This window comes from Castanea sativa, chromosome 3 (genome assembly GCF_040712315.1).
Source record: "Castanea sativa cultivar Marrone di Chiusa Pesio chromosome 3, ASM4071231v1".
Lineage (NCBI taxonomy): Eukaryota > Viridiplantae > Streptophyta > Magnoliopsida > Fagales > Fagaceae > Castanea > Castanea sativa.
The window spans coordinates 55,834,285-55,849,692 of NC_134015.1; the positions used below are offsets into that span (position 1 = coordinate 55,834,285).

General features: G+C 31.0%; 1 protein-coding gene across 1 annotated transcript; it reads left to right on the top strand.

The window, feature by feature from the left end:
- Nucleotides 1-8,336: 8,336 nt before the first annotated feature.
- LOC142629206 (ethylene-responsive transcription factor ERN1-like) lies at nucleotides 8,337-9,464 on the top strand. Its single transcript, XM_075803174.1, has one exon. The coding sequence runs from the start codon at nucleotides 8,337-8,339 to the stop codon at nucleotides 9,462-9,464; it is 1,128 nt and encodes a 375-aa protein (XP_075659289.1).
- The last annotated feature ends 5,944 nt before the right edge of the window (nucleotides 9,465-15,408 follow it).

Here is a 15,408-nt window from a genome sequence, read left to right on the forward strand (position 1 = left end):
GCTCATGATGAATAGTAATGCTATTATTGTTTTGTTTTATGAGCGGTGATAATTACACACTATATAGAACACAAAGTTAAACACGATTTCAGTTGTATATGTATGACAATGTAAAACTCAATGTGTGCAACGATAATTATCCGTCATTTTTAGATTTGATGTTGTTGCATTGGTGGGAACAATGAGAAAGAATCTTGGTAGCCGTAATGGAAGGTTTGATTGGAGCAAGTGATGCGAGAATGGGCAGTAAACAGTCTACACACTCATACTAGTAACTAGTAGCTTCTTTATCGCTAAGATCTTATGGGTCCCCATCTGCTGATCTTAAATTATTAGCAGAATATTAAGTCTGTTTACGCGTTAATCATGGGTGGTGTGGTGGTGATTTCAAAGTTTACAAACAAGCACCACAAAAATCGCAAGTTTGGAATATTTTCAGCATTCGGGGCCAGCTTTTGTCTCTTCTTTTGTGTTATGCCCCGCCAAATCATTCCCCTTTTAATTTTTGTTGTGTCTTTGATTTGATTCAACTAGTAAGTTTTCCGTGCGATGCACGGATACTGTTGTAATGTTTTATGTAAAATATTAGACATATATTATAACATATTTATTATAAAACTTTGTTAGTAATGAGCTCATCATAAAAAGTAACAATTATAAATTGCTCACATATATCTATTATAATTATTTTGTTCAAGTAATGGACAATAATTAAAACCACTTGGAGTAATATTGTATAATAAAAGTTGATAAAAGCATATTAATTCATTCTACATTATTGATTTTTATTATATGATGTAATAAAAAGCTTCATTATGATTTTTTTTTTTGTTTCTTCAATCTTTGTTATTAAGGTATGGTGGTGTAGGGGTGGCAATTCGTGTTCGCGTGTCGGGTTCGTGTCGTGTCAAGTCATGAGTATTCGACTACATAGGTCAACACTAACCCGACCTGTTTATTAAACGGGTCAAGATTTCTCAACCCTAACACGACCCATTTATTAAACGGGTCAGTCGTGTCGACCTGTTTATCAGATTTTATCAAAATGAAAAATAAAAATTAATGAAAAAACAAACAAATAAATATTTTTAATATAAAATTTAGAACTAACGAGTAACTGCATCACAAATAATCATTCAAAGTTAAAGCATATCCCAATATCACAAATAATCAATCACAATATGTCAAAGAAAATAAATCACAACAACTAATAAGTTTATATACCTAGAGTTTGAAGGGTATATTGGTAAAATATCATTTAATTAAACGGGTCAGACGGGTCAAACAGGTTCTATGTGTTCAACCCTAACCCAACCCATTTATTAAACGGGTTAGTCGTGTCAACCCGAATATGACACGAACCCGTTAAGCCTCAACCCATAACCTACTAATTTCGTGTCGTGTCGTGTCGGGTTCGCGGGTCGTGTCAAATTTTGCCACCCCTATGGTGGTGCTTGTTATGATCATCAATTTCTCTATCTTCAACGTTTGAAGTTTAGTCCATCCATATGTGTTCAATTTTTGAGCTTTCATCAATTTTTTTCTTTTGTTGCATCATTTGTGTTAATCACTAATGAATTGGCATTAAGAGATTCTTACTTGAATTTTACAAAATTTGGACTTTGTCGCTAAGATTTTTCATAGTATTTATGTTAATTACTAATGAATTGGCATCAAGAGATTCTTAATTGAATCTTACAAAATTTAGACTTTGTTGCTAAGATTTTTCATAATATTTGCATTTATATTAAATTTCAATGATGTTACAGTTTTTTGTAAATATTTTTATTTTTTATTTTTGTTAATTTTGGAATAGTGCAGCAAAAAGAATTAATATAGCATATTGAATTGTGTATTTTTTTTTCTTCCATACCTTTTTATCATTTGAAGGTGCATCAAAAATCTTAGCAACCATGTAATTTTCAAAATCACCCTTTAAATTGAATTCATTCAAATGAAGTAGAGAAATCCATTTTTTTCCTAATTTTTTTTCAAATCACGTGGAATTCGTTCTCCAATATCAATTTTTTTACAATAATTTAAATAAGTTGTACTTTTCAGCAAAATATCTTATAGATTCAATTAGGATTTTCTCGACATCTCAATCAAATATTACAAAATTTGTTTTGATAGTTGTATCAAAAAATTCAATTTGAAGCATGTATCTGAAGTAGTTTGCAATTGTATATATATATAGTGGTTATAGTGAGATAAATATATTATAAATATTTGGAGGGTATGTAGTTAATGTGAGTGCCTCTAACTTTGGGATAGAAAGATTTATTTTTGTTTCACATTTTGCATACCAAAATGATTTTGCTTGTGGTTTGACATTCCTTTCACAAAGTACGCATAAAATGTAATACCAACCTATTGTTGTATCAATATTACTTATTATTGCAATACCCTGTGGCGTTTGGTACGGGGAATCCACATTACTCTCGTCATCTAGATTCCTAGGAATGTGATTCACTAGGAATCACATTCTAAGAATGTATTCACGTATTTGGTTTCGTTGGAAATATTTTAAGATTCCTAGGAATGTAAGATGATAATGTTTGGTTTATTAAAGGGAATCTTAAATGAATTATTTATTTTTCATATTACATCCTTAGATTTGAATGTGAATTATCAAGTCCTTAAAAAAAATCTTCATCTAAATAAATAATGAAAAACCAAATATAAATTATTAATTATGAAAAATTCATTAAAATTATAGTCTAAACATTTCAAAATGACGATTACGATACAAAAAATAACTATATAAATTCTCAAATGCTTTTATTCTTAATAATAATTTTAAAGAATTTAATCCATAATAATTTGTTTTATATTTGATCTTAATTGCTTAAATGATAATGAAAAAATGGTTAAAATTGTCAATTTATAAAAAATACAATTTCCTTTAAGCTTGGGATACGGATTCGTTTTAAAGGAAATCACATTCCTCTGAGAGGGAATCATTCATGGCATCTGATCGCGTGATTTGTAACCAAACGTAGAATGCTTTAAACATTCACAGGAATCTAAAACATTACCCATGCAAACGCCACATAACAATTTACATCTTGCAATGAACTTTGAAATTAATATATATTGCTTTTTAATGTAAATAATATGATGTATGATTATTTTTACGTAAATGATGAGTATAAATTGAAATGAATAACAAACATGTTTCGTAGGATCTCATTTGATGCATTTTATCTTTACTATTGTCTTCATAATATTTAAAGATAAATCCTCTTATGAAATTTTTTTTTTGCATGTATTTTTTGTATTTCTTGTATAGGATCATGTTTTTTAGCATTCCTATCATTGAATTTTTTTAAAGAAAATATTAAGTTAATGGCATTTTGTGAGATAGTATATGATATTTATTAGACTTTTTTGTTATTATAAATTTTAAAAATATGCACTTCTCAATTATTTTAGCAACCTCAAGGACCTTAAGATTTATATATATTTTTGTTGCACTGGTCGATGATAGAGAATTTGTCTACATAAATTGGATAGAACATTATTAATAGACAAACGCATATTGAATTGAAATTTGGGAAAAATGAAGACATGATTTTACGAGGATGAGATTTTCTAGAAGTATCACCTATACGTGGGGAGGAAAAAGAGAGTTTGTAAGAGGGTAAGAGATTTTGCTATGATTTACACGTGGGAATGGTCAAACTTGGGTCATAATATGTAAGATAAGAACTGGTTTGAATTTTTCATAAGGTTTGGTCTACTTTTAAAAGGTAGTTTATTTTATAGTGAATTAATTTTGGTCTAATGTGTCTAATTGTCAAGATCTCATATTTTATATAATAGTAAAAAAAAGTTACTATGATCTATTGGGTAACAATAAAAAAAACTTATTAAAAAGAGGTAAAAAATGTTAAATTTATATAATAGTAAACATAAGTTACTATGATCTATTGGGTAATAGTGAAAAAAACTTAATGAAAAAAGGTAAAAAAGGTTAAATGCAATATTAGAATGTCACGTGACAGAACAGTAAAAAGAAGTTACTATGATCTATTGGGTAATTGTTAAATAATAATAATAATAATAAAAAGAGGTAAAAAATGCTAAATTTATATAATAGTAAAAATAAGTTACTATGATCTATTAGGTAACGGTTAAAAAAACTTAATGAAAAAAGGTAAAAAATGTTAAATGTAATATTAGAGTGCCACGTGGTAAAAAAGGTTAAATGCAATATTAGAATGCCACGTGACAGGACAGTAAAAAGAAGTTACTATGATCTATTGGGTAATTGTAAAAAAAAAAAATAATAATAATAATAAAAAGAGGTAAAAAATGCTAAATTTATATAATAGTAAAAATGAGTTACTATGGTCTATTCGGTAATGATTAAAAAAACTTAATGAAAAAAGGTAAAAAATGTTAAATGTAATATTAGAGTGCGTGGCGAACGCCATCTTATTTCTCTGTGGGAGGTCTCTGCTTTTATATATATATTGATTCGATTTTAAACTACCCAAATTATAAAATCGAGTAATTCCTAAGAACGATCGAGACTTCTGAAATTATAAGATTTATATGTTCGGTTAGCTCGTGATATATCTTGTTGTCGAATAAAAACTTGAGTTTTAATCGTACTTAACAAAGAAAAACTCTTATTTGTCTTGATTTGTAAAAATGACTAAGATTTATAAGTTCAGTTAGTTCGTAATATATTTTGGTGTCCAATAAAGACTTGGGTTTGCAATCATTTTTTTTTTTTATTATTATATAAAATAGAAATTCTGCTTAATATATTTTGAAAACAAATTCTACTCTGATCTAATTTAAGTGGATATGTGTGTAAATCCTAATCATTCTTTATTAGTGCAATTATGAATCCTATCAAATTAGAAACTATCAGGCTTAGTTTGAAAAGACCCTTAAAATATAAGGTTTAAAATGTAATTTACCCTTCTTATATTTTGTGGAATGATTTTTTTTTTTTTTATAGAAAGTTTTAACTTATGGCTTCCACTTTTAATGATAACTCTTTATCATCAGATTAAGATACCAATCAATTTTTAATGTAGACGATGATTGAACCTTAGATCTCTTATTTAACCATCAAAGACTTTAACAATTGAGCTAACTTTACCAAGACACCAATAAGTTTTTGTGGAATGATGTGATTGATAAGAGGTGTAAACTAAAATTATATGCTAGTGAATCTAAAGAATGGTATCTTAAAAACTGTATCTAAATTTTATCATTTCAAAAAAAAAAAAGTGTCTATTCGGCTATTTGTTTAACAAAGGATATTCTTTTGTTAAAGCACCAATTTGACATCCTTACTAAAATGGTTTTTGAAACCCAAAATCACTTTTTTTACATTGGTGCGAACAATTGAGATGAGATCCTGTGGGCTTCGGCTAAGTTTATTGATTTTTCTACTTTTCCCTACTTTTTTAATCTGTGGGAAGTTGAAGTTTTTGGCTTTTTCCTGTGCAGCAAATCTTGCCTCTGTTGTTAGCTACGAAGTTGATCAAATACTCAAAAAAAAGTACTTCTCTCTGTTGCACAACCACTATGGTCCAACATGTCTCTTTCACAATATTGATGCCTTCAATGTTTCTAACTTATGTGTTAAAAGGAACCACACTGCAAGTTGAGATTTAAACATCACTGTAATTAAATTTGCAATCAAAATGAATTATAATACTTCATTAAATGATATATTTTTGTTTTTATATTCTTTAGAGAATAAGAATTTCTGCGGGTAAACTAATGAATTATGGCTTATATTAACCAATGTGATAAGGACTTAGGCAAGACGAATTTAATACTACATTAAATAATAGGGAAAAAAAATTATTGTGGACTATGCACAAATATTAAGAAAAACAAAATTTAACCATGATAAATTTGTGTACACAAACCAATGAGTATTGATAAATGCATTTTTCTATTTGAAAAGTATGAATGGTAGCTCATAATTGAATATTTAATAGAGTTATGTTAATAAGTGCCCTTAGAGAAATTGTTAATAAACTATTTTAGGAAAGTTTTTATAACATTTTTATGAAAAATTGAAAAAAATTGTCAAAACATTAATTTTTTTTATAAAAATGTTCCTAAAATAATTCATTAACTTTTCCTTATTTATTATTGGAAAAGTACACAAAGTGACAAAATGCTTTCTTTATAAAACATGGATTCATGTAAGCAAGTTGTGCGTAATACTTAACCTCTTGTCAAACATCTATTAAATTAAATAGTGAATTGCAATATCATGGTGGAGTTTTGTGTAACACTCAGAAATCCTATAAGATTATATGTTACGCAATTAATGATTTACACATAAAACCATATAAAAGCGAGAGTAAATGTTACACTCAAAATCTCACTTCCAAAACAGTTAAATATTAACTCAAACTTGATTAATATATATATTAACCTAAATTTTAAACCAAATTCATAAGGAAAAGGGGCCATGATGGGAATCAAAAGATTCAAAAGAAAAAGGTACAATTCAAAGCAAAACTACAAGACTGAAAAAATTCAAACTTAAAGGTGTCAAAAACAATAATAAATCCACAAAAAAAAGGATAAAGAGAGAGAGAGGGAGTGAGTAATCACCTTTCTTTCTTTTTTTTTCTTTTTTTCTTTTTTTGTACGAAGAACATGGAATGAATGAGAGAGAGAGGTGTAGAGGAAGTAATAGAAAATTTATAAAAAATAAGATGGGGCAAAGAAGAGGTAAAAATAGAGGGAGATGAAGAGTAATGATAAGGTGAATAATTATAGGGAGAAGTGTAGTTGGAAGAATGATAGGCGGAAGAAAAGTCAAGAAACCAAAAATTTTTTGAGAGAGAGTTTCAAATTATGGCGTCCGTTTTTTATGATAATTCTTATCATCAGACTAAGACACCAATCAGTTTTTGGTGTAGGCGGAAATTGAACCCCAGATCTCTTATTCAATTATCAGAGACTTTACCATTTGAGCTAGCTGAAACTCACCAAGAAACCAAAATTAATTTCCAAACCTCCATTATTATATATTGCATTTTATGTTTAATATTACCAAAAAAAAAAAAAAGGAAAATTTGTTATTAGGAAAAAAGGAGTGAGGTCAATGTTGTGGTGCAAAGCTTTGCAAAATTAAATGCCATGCTTCCATTGTTATATATACTATATAAGTATAAATTACTTGTTAACATGTGTCTTCAAGGCATTTGTCAACAAGACCTACTTTATATGAAACTACTATCAATGATGACATTGATAGCCTCTAATCAAGGATTTTGGAGAAATTGGGCCTAATTCAAACTTTTTTTTTTGGTAGTAAGAAAATAATGATTTTAAGAGTATGAAATTTAGTTTTTTTTTTTTTTTTTAAGGGAAAATAAAAAGATGTTAGCCAATGAAGGCAATTGATGTCGTATCTATGGTCAAGATTAGCAAAAGGCATGAGATGTTCTTTAATGGTACGAGTGAAAACTCTATTCAAGTTGTTAAGTGACTGAAGAGAGAGAAAAGAGAAGTGAAAGTAAGATTTTAAAGGTATGGCCATAGGCGAAAGCCTTTGACAACTACAATACATTTTTTTATATGACTTGTGTATTATAATGAACCCAATATGGTGTTTACATATACTAAATAGCCCTATATATGAGTACCTTATACTATTCCTAATATTAGTTTGCATGTTCTATAAGTACATGAGCTTACAATAAGTTTGACCATTTTATGCTGTAATATCTCTAACATTGTGGATCCAAATTTTGGCTTACTTTGACAAATTTTAAAAAGATTGTTAATATTAGTGTTTTTAATTCAAAAAAATGGGAACACAGTATAATTACTTGAACCTCTAGAGAAGTCTAATGATTTTTCTCAGACTACTAGATCGCAGTATGACTAGGTCAAAGAAATGCTTGGATTGCACTTCCTTAATTTTTTCTCTAGCATGTAAAGGAGAATCTTCATATGGTTCTTGACAAGAAAGCCGAATTAAACTAAGAACAAAGAGGTAGCTACAAGGAGGAGAGGCCCTCTCAAACCTCTTCTTATTCAATAGCATATGTTATATCTTTCACTCTTATATATACATATCAAACATAGTATTAGAGCCTGTGTCTTGTGATGAGGCTCACCAACTTAAACAGTCAGGCAAAAGATACAAAAAGAGAATGAATTGTAGAAAAGAAAGCATATTGTGAGAAAGAGAAAGGGAAGTGAGTGAGAAAAAAAAAATCAGAGTAACTGTCTATCAATCACCTCTCCCAGACCCTGCATAAGTAGGAATTTTGTGCATAGTGTACAACCTTAAAGGGAAGTGAGTGTGATTATAGTAAGCAAAGAGTGATAGAAACATGGTTTCAGACCAGATGATGGAACAGTCTGCTACCTTAGCAGCACCAGGTGGAGCTAAGAGGAATAGAAAACAATACATTGGGGTGCGCCAGAGGCCTTCGGGAAGATGGGTGGCTGAGATAAAAGATACAATACGGAAGATAAGAGTATGGCTGGGAACTTATGACACTGCTGAAGAGGCTGCAAGAGCTTATGATGAAGCGGCTTGCTTGCTTCATGGAGCCAATACTCGCACAAATTTTTATCCTTGCTCTCCAACTTATTTAAGGCCAGCTCTTCCCTCAAAGATCACCAATCTTCTGTTGCTTAGGCTACAAGCAAGGCACATTGCCTCTGCCTCAATAGCAGCAACCTCTTTGCCTATTAGCTTACAAGAACCGGAAACTGAAGTAAAAGACTACCACTTTGATAGTTTCTTCAATCTTCCAGAAGATTGCACCACTTATGAAAATAATGATACTCTTACTAATAGTACTAGTGGTGATGTAACTAATAGTGATAACGTTACAGAAAGTTTTGAATCAAGTTCTGTTCAATTGGAAGATGGTTGGGCGAGAGCATTGGATATGGATGATGTAGGTGATGGAAAGAGTCAAGGTGGAGGGAAGGAAGAAGTAGGAGAAAAAGAAGGTTGTGATATGGAGCACATAGATTTTCAGTTTCTGGATGCAGTGGTATCTACATGTTATTGTTCACCTTTTGAGATAGCAGAGGAAATGGTGGAGCCAGTGGAGCAAGAAACTTATGGAAATGAGCCTTCATTGCTTGGAGAAACTATGAAGAGGATGAAATGTGAAAGAAAGTTCTCGGCTTCTCTTTATGCTTTCAATGGGATTCCAGAGTGCTTAAGGCTGAAGCAATCAGAGGTGGCAAATGGACCAGAAAGGTCTGAACAATTATCTAACCTTGGAAGTAACTGTAATTCTGATGAAGATAGAAAGCATAGAGAAGATATTTTTTGGGAGGTGGTAAAAGAACAGATTGGCATCGCACATGCATCAACAGAAAGAGGTTCTTCCTCTTCTTCTTCTTCCTCATTTTTGAGCACAGAAAGTGGGGATCCATGTCTTTGGAGCACTCTCAATCTTCCTCCTATCTGCTCTATAGCAGACAGAATGATCCTCTAATATACATTAATCTTTTAAAAGTTTGTAGCATTTTAGGTTGGATTTCTTAATTTGCTTTGTGCATCAAAAAAGATTCAATTATATAATTATATCAAATTATGATTTTATATTGCATGGAATACTGTTGCATTTGGATTTAAGAATAAGAAATATTTATACTCTTATAACGATTCAGGCAATTTAAAGTTAAACTTAGTCTAAATCCTATCTTCTAAATTCACAAATCAAAATGCAACATTGGATGTGATTGGAAGCTTGATATCAATGTTGCACCAACTTCTAATGTAACCTTTGGACCATCTTTTGGTGAAAAGTTGTAAAATGGCCCATTAGATTGATTCTGTTTTTCTTATTTTATCCTAACATAAAGAAAAAACACACGTAGAGTCCACTAGAAGGAATTATTCACAACAAAAGGTTTGGCTCCAACCGCTAATAGGAAGATAGCATGTGTCCCGTCATGTACAATGCACATGACTCACTTGGTTGGTTGGGTTAAGTGAGTCACGTGCATTGCACATGATAAGGACAAATATCATCTTTCTATTGGTTGTTGGAGCCCAAGGCTCCAAACATGTTTTTAGAGCCAAACTTTGTCCCTATTCCTACTGTTTTAGCTTCCTCTTTAAATCATTCTAGTAGCAATTATATGGGTTCCACTCACAGTCTCATACCCTCAAGTTGCTTCCAGATACATCTCTTACAGAACATGCTTTGCAACAAGGGCACTGTAGCCTTGTTATTTTCAATGATTTCATGTTACCATGCGTAAGCAACTTCTTCAAATAAAGCCTCAACAGCTGCTAGATTAATATCTAGAAACTCAGCATTAGCAGTAAATTCAGTGTGATATCCAAGCATGTATATTATTGCAATACTTTTTATATTCTCATCAAAACTATTGATCCCAAGCCTGAAGAAGGAAGAGTCAAACTAGGTTCTTACTTGGGGTAAAGTCTTCTATAAGATGATAAGACATAGGGGACATATGGCTTATTTTTTGGCTTTCAAAAAATGGGGGAGGGGGATTTGAAGCCAAGATCTCCTCATGGAAAATTGAGCCACAAGGATTTTGACAGGAACATATATATGGCATTATATAATCGTGATTAATGATAAAATTTAGTACAAATGATTCATCTCAATATGAATAGTCATAAGGGTCAGTACCTTTTTTTTGACCAGTAATAGTTCTCTTAAGTCTTTCATCATTCAACATTCAACATTCAAAGTCAGAACTATTCATGAGGGGCATAAATACATTAGCAGTCATGATTATATCGCCTATAAGCAAACAGAATGTAAACTAACTTTATCACCATGACGCACTTCCACTTCTTTTACCTTTTTCTATTGTAAAAATGCTGAGGCCAGTTCAAGCATAAATGACATTTTCTTAAGCATATCTATCAAGTTCTCAAGTGCTGCAATATACATGCATGGACCTAGTGTTTAGAAAATTCACAAGGTAAATCATCATAATTGATGTCTTTATTTTGGTCTAAACCATCATTAATGTCTGTATCTTCTGGATTGGAGCATATCTTAGTTAAATATTCAAGATACTAGGTCATATGGTCTAAAAATATTATTTCTAGATCTTCTCAATCTGCTGAACCATACATTCGTAATTTACGTGACCCAAAATCAAAAACTGAAGTCACTCCATTAACTTTAATATGAATTTATATGATACTTCATCGTTTTAGTGCAGATTGTCAAAACTTTCTCATTCCATTTGCACAATTTTCCTTTAAGGAATGAAGTTCTTTACATCTGATTTATATCACACAGAGAGAAAGGTAATGATCAATGATGTATCAACACGCTTATAATTTATATTTTTTATATTTTAGTGCTATAAATAATCTCAATTTTGAATTTGTGCCTATGGAGCATATCAGTCTCTCATTACTGATGGAATTTAGTTTTGTGCAAACAAACATGATGTAAGAGTTGATGGCATTGTGAGAAAGAAAGCATAAACATTCCAGATAGAGTTTGTGAGCTAAGAATTGTGAATGTGGCATGAAATAGACATCTTGTGGAGCAGTGGATAGATGCTTTTAAATCTTTGAGTGGCCAGGAAATGCCTACTATATCTATGACTAAGATGTTCTATAATGTAGAACTAAGCCTTACAAGTTTACAATATATGAATTTTAATCAATCCAATATCTAAATGTTTATTTCTTGGTCATTTTTTCAATTCATTTTTTCCAATCCAATATCTAAATGTTTATTTCTTGGTCATTTTGTTACAACTATTTTTATCCAATCACTTGATATTATTGATTCATCAGAATTAAGTCAATTCTTGCATCTGAGACATCATGAAGAAAATAAATCAAACAACTATATTATCAGAACCACTAGAGGCCAAACCCGAAAATGAGACATGTAATATCTCTTATTCAACTTGTGCAACTCTGATAATTATTTTTTTGGCATATGTGTATGCAGCTTCATCATTAGCACCACTATGTTGATATTCATGCTGCGCACTACATTTCTCACCTACCAATCATCCTATGTGAAAGTACAATGCCATCTTGGAATCCATTTGCTAGCAAGTAGGAAACAAACAAGAAAGTTTATCAGTCCAATATTGTAAATTGAACATTTTACTTCATGAATGTTGAAGACATAACTACAATGAATGGAGGTGAAAAATAATAATATTCATTCTTTCCAATGCAAGTGCAATTCGCTTTGGTAAAAAATGAATGACATATGCCACTCCAGTACTTTAAGTCCAGTCCACACTGCTAGGTAAGGGAGTCAACCTAAGGCATGATCTTGCTAAGGAAAACAACCTAGCCAACACTAGTATTATAATACTTGAACTCATGTTTCTTTGTTTATTGACAGAGTTTACCACTAAATAAAGGTATATTTTAAACATAATCTAGGGTTCTGGAATAATGAGCACATAGATGTTGTAGGCACGAAACCAAGTAAAAAAAGAGGGACTTCCCATGTTTTTTTCTTCGTTTGTGTTGGCAGAGCCACTTAGGTTAGAATAGTGCAGGCTCTTACTCTCTTTTGGTTTAGTTTATTTTCATCTTGAAAAAAATGTACAGTTTTTTAAAGTCTTACGTTTTTCTAAGGAAAATATTTTTATTCAACTTATTTTTTAAGCAAAATAAACCAATGAAAATAAACTACACCGAATAGTGGCCGATATTTATTTATTTATTTCATTTTCTTTTCTTCCTGTCAACTGTATCCCATTTCAATTTTGTATTTCCTGCCTCTTGTTGTAAAATCTTTTTGAAACTGTAGTGTTTTCTTTTTTATCATACAAACAGTAGGGATATACATCAAAGCCCCACAGCCTGAGACCTAGCACATGGAATTACACATATGTGTATGTATGTTTAAATTTTATCATGAAACAGTTATTATGTGTTACCATGTTATTTCACCTTGGAAACTGTTCTGACTAAAGAAGTATTCTTCAGGGAAATGCACCAAGCACATCTGCACATGTTTCTTTTCTTTTGGCATAATGAAGAAAATAAAGTAAGGAAGAAAAAGAAAAAGAAAAAGAAACAGATAAGACCATCATCACAACTTTTGGGGTTAGCTAGTGATTGAACTCTAGGATTTTCCACTCTTAAGTCAGTGAGGTTTAATTAACAACTACCTAATTTCAATAAGCTGGGTTACTTTCTTTTCCTCTTGGCAGGTAATTGTAGGCACTCAGAAAATGTGATTCTACCGCATGTCAAATCATGCAAAGTCAGAAAAATGTTATGTACTGACCCATCTTAAGTTTTTGTCAATATATGCCGATCGAAGAACTCATAAACAGAAGCAGTGGACATTAGTGGGGATGACGTGGTCCAAATCTTAAGATGAGTTGAATCCTCCTTAGGCTCCACACTAATCATATTGTCCCTTTACCACATTCCAACAATTTTATCCTTAAACAATTAGAGAGACCCACCTTCCCAAGTGCGTGAATGGCCCTTTCTCATCCCATTACCACTAGTCATGTTGACAAAAGATGAGGCAAAAGGGAGGCTAAAAAGTAGCAATTGCTTAAACGAATTGTGAAGAGATGATAAGTAGTCAGGAAAGAAAGAGGCTTGTGATCTTTTTGAGCAAAGTTTTGCTGACTGAAAAATGCTAAAAATACAATATTTTTCATAACAGTAGGCATGATTTGTAGTAATTAGAATAACATTCACTTTCACCTTAATTCATCGTTAACTCTATTTTTATTATACACTAATCACAAGAAGTCATCACAACAATTTTGATAAAAAAAATTTGTTGTCTACCTAAACTTTTTATTGTATGGTTACTTGAAAGCCTTTTTTTTTTTAAATAAAAAAAGAATGCTAGCTTTTTCTGTTGTTATTCAATAATTATCTTTATGGGACATGGAATTGGGACTAAAGGTGCCTCTATGCTCCTATGTGGATGCAAGGACATAGAGGGGAATAGAAGATTCTCATTCTGTTTTAAACATTTTCTACCTCAGGCCAAAGGGTAAATAGTATAACATAGGGTGGTTTAACTAGCTCCTTAGGCCATTATCAAGTAGGGTTTGAAAAGAACCTGCAAAAACTTCAGTAGATAATTATACTTTTCCAGTCCAGCACACCAAGCATTTTATCAGCAATCGCATGTTTGCTTGATTTCGTTATCGATTCTTAAACTTGCAAGTACCTCTCATCCAGGGAATTTGAACCTCATGATGAATTTCCCAATGTTTTTTTTTTTTTTTGGTGAAAGAATTTCCCAATGTTGAATGCTACTTGTGGATATTTGCTAATGTTGCCACCACTTACCAACGTTCATGAAAATTATCCATGTAATAGCCCAGATCTTTTATTGGCATATGGGGGACTTAAAAAGATAAGCTTTTTCTCCAAAGTCCAAACCAATTTCGGAGCTATTCAACAAAAGATAAAAATAAAAACAATTTGAAGGAATCTTCTCCAACCAACACTACCCTATTACACACAAAGAATACATAAGTTAACATTTGAACTAAAAATACGTCTTGAAGTCATGATTTCAATTCAAATTGTGATTTTAATAAGACACAATTTTAATTCGAAAAATAATTTGTATGGTGTATGCAACAATGTGTGTGTACTAACAATTAACCAACCTATTAAGTGATTATTTATCAAATTATCCATGTATTTTCAAACAATTCGCTTAACTCATTAAAAAAATTATATGACTAAAAGTACACGTAAATGGGCGTGGAAGAAATATCCTCCAAACCGGTTTGGAAGTGAACTTTTTCCGAACTTAATAGTGCAAATTAATTAGACTTATGTGAACACAATAATTAAACTGTAAAGAGATCAAAGTTAAACAACATTTTAAAGAGTGAATTAAAAACATGTCAAAGTATTTTTTTTTTTTAATTTAACCCAAAAAGATACTTTTTGAGGTTTTTTTAATAATAATACTTTTTTTTGAGTTTAGGCAATGGCAAAAGATGATGAAGACTTTGATCCTTTAACATATTCAAATGTAATTAAAAAATAAGTTGAAGCTGCATTTGACCCTTGAAGGAATTATGGAAGAAGACAATGGCAATGATAAAAAATGATAAAGAGGATGATGCTTTAAAATATTAAAAAAAGTAACAAAATAAATATATATATATAAAAACACTAGGAAGGAGATGAAAGACCAGTCGCTATCAACACAATTCTTATTTTCTAGAGCAGAACCTTTACTTATTTATTTATTATTTCCCTCCTCATTTGACTTACCAAACATTTTCAAGAAAGAAAAGCTAAGGAAGCCCTGAATCCTTATATACTTGACAGGTAGTCAAAATGGATCATCATAAAAGATGTTCTTAAAGCCCTAAACATTAACACATAATGGCTTTTTGTACCCAGATTGCACAACTCCAAAACGGAAAGCACCATTGTTAGTGGCTTTTTATAGTTCTTTATAAAGCAAA

Excerpts from the sequence above, each read along its gene's own strand:
- LOC142629206 (XM_075803174.1), top strand. The coding sequence starts at position 8,337 with ATGGTTTCAGACCAGATGATGGAACAGTCTGCTACCTTAGCAGCACCA.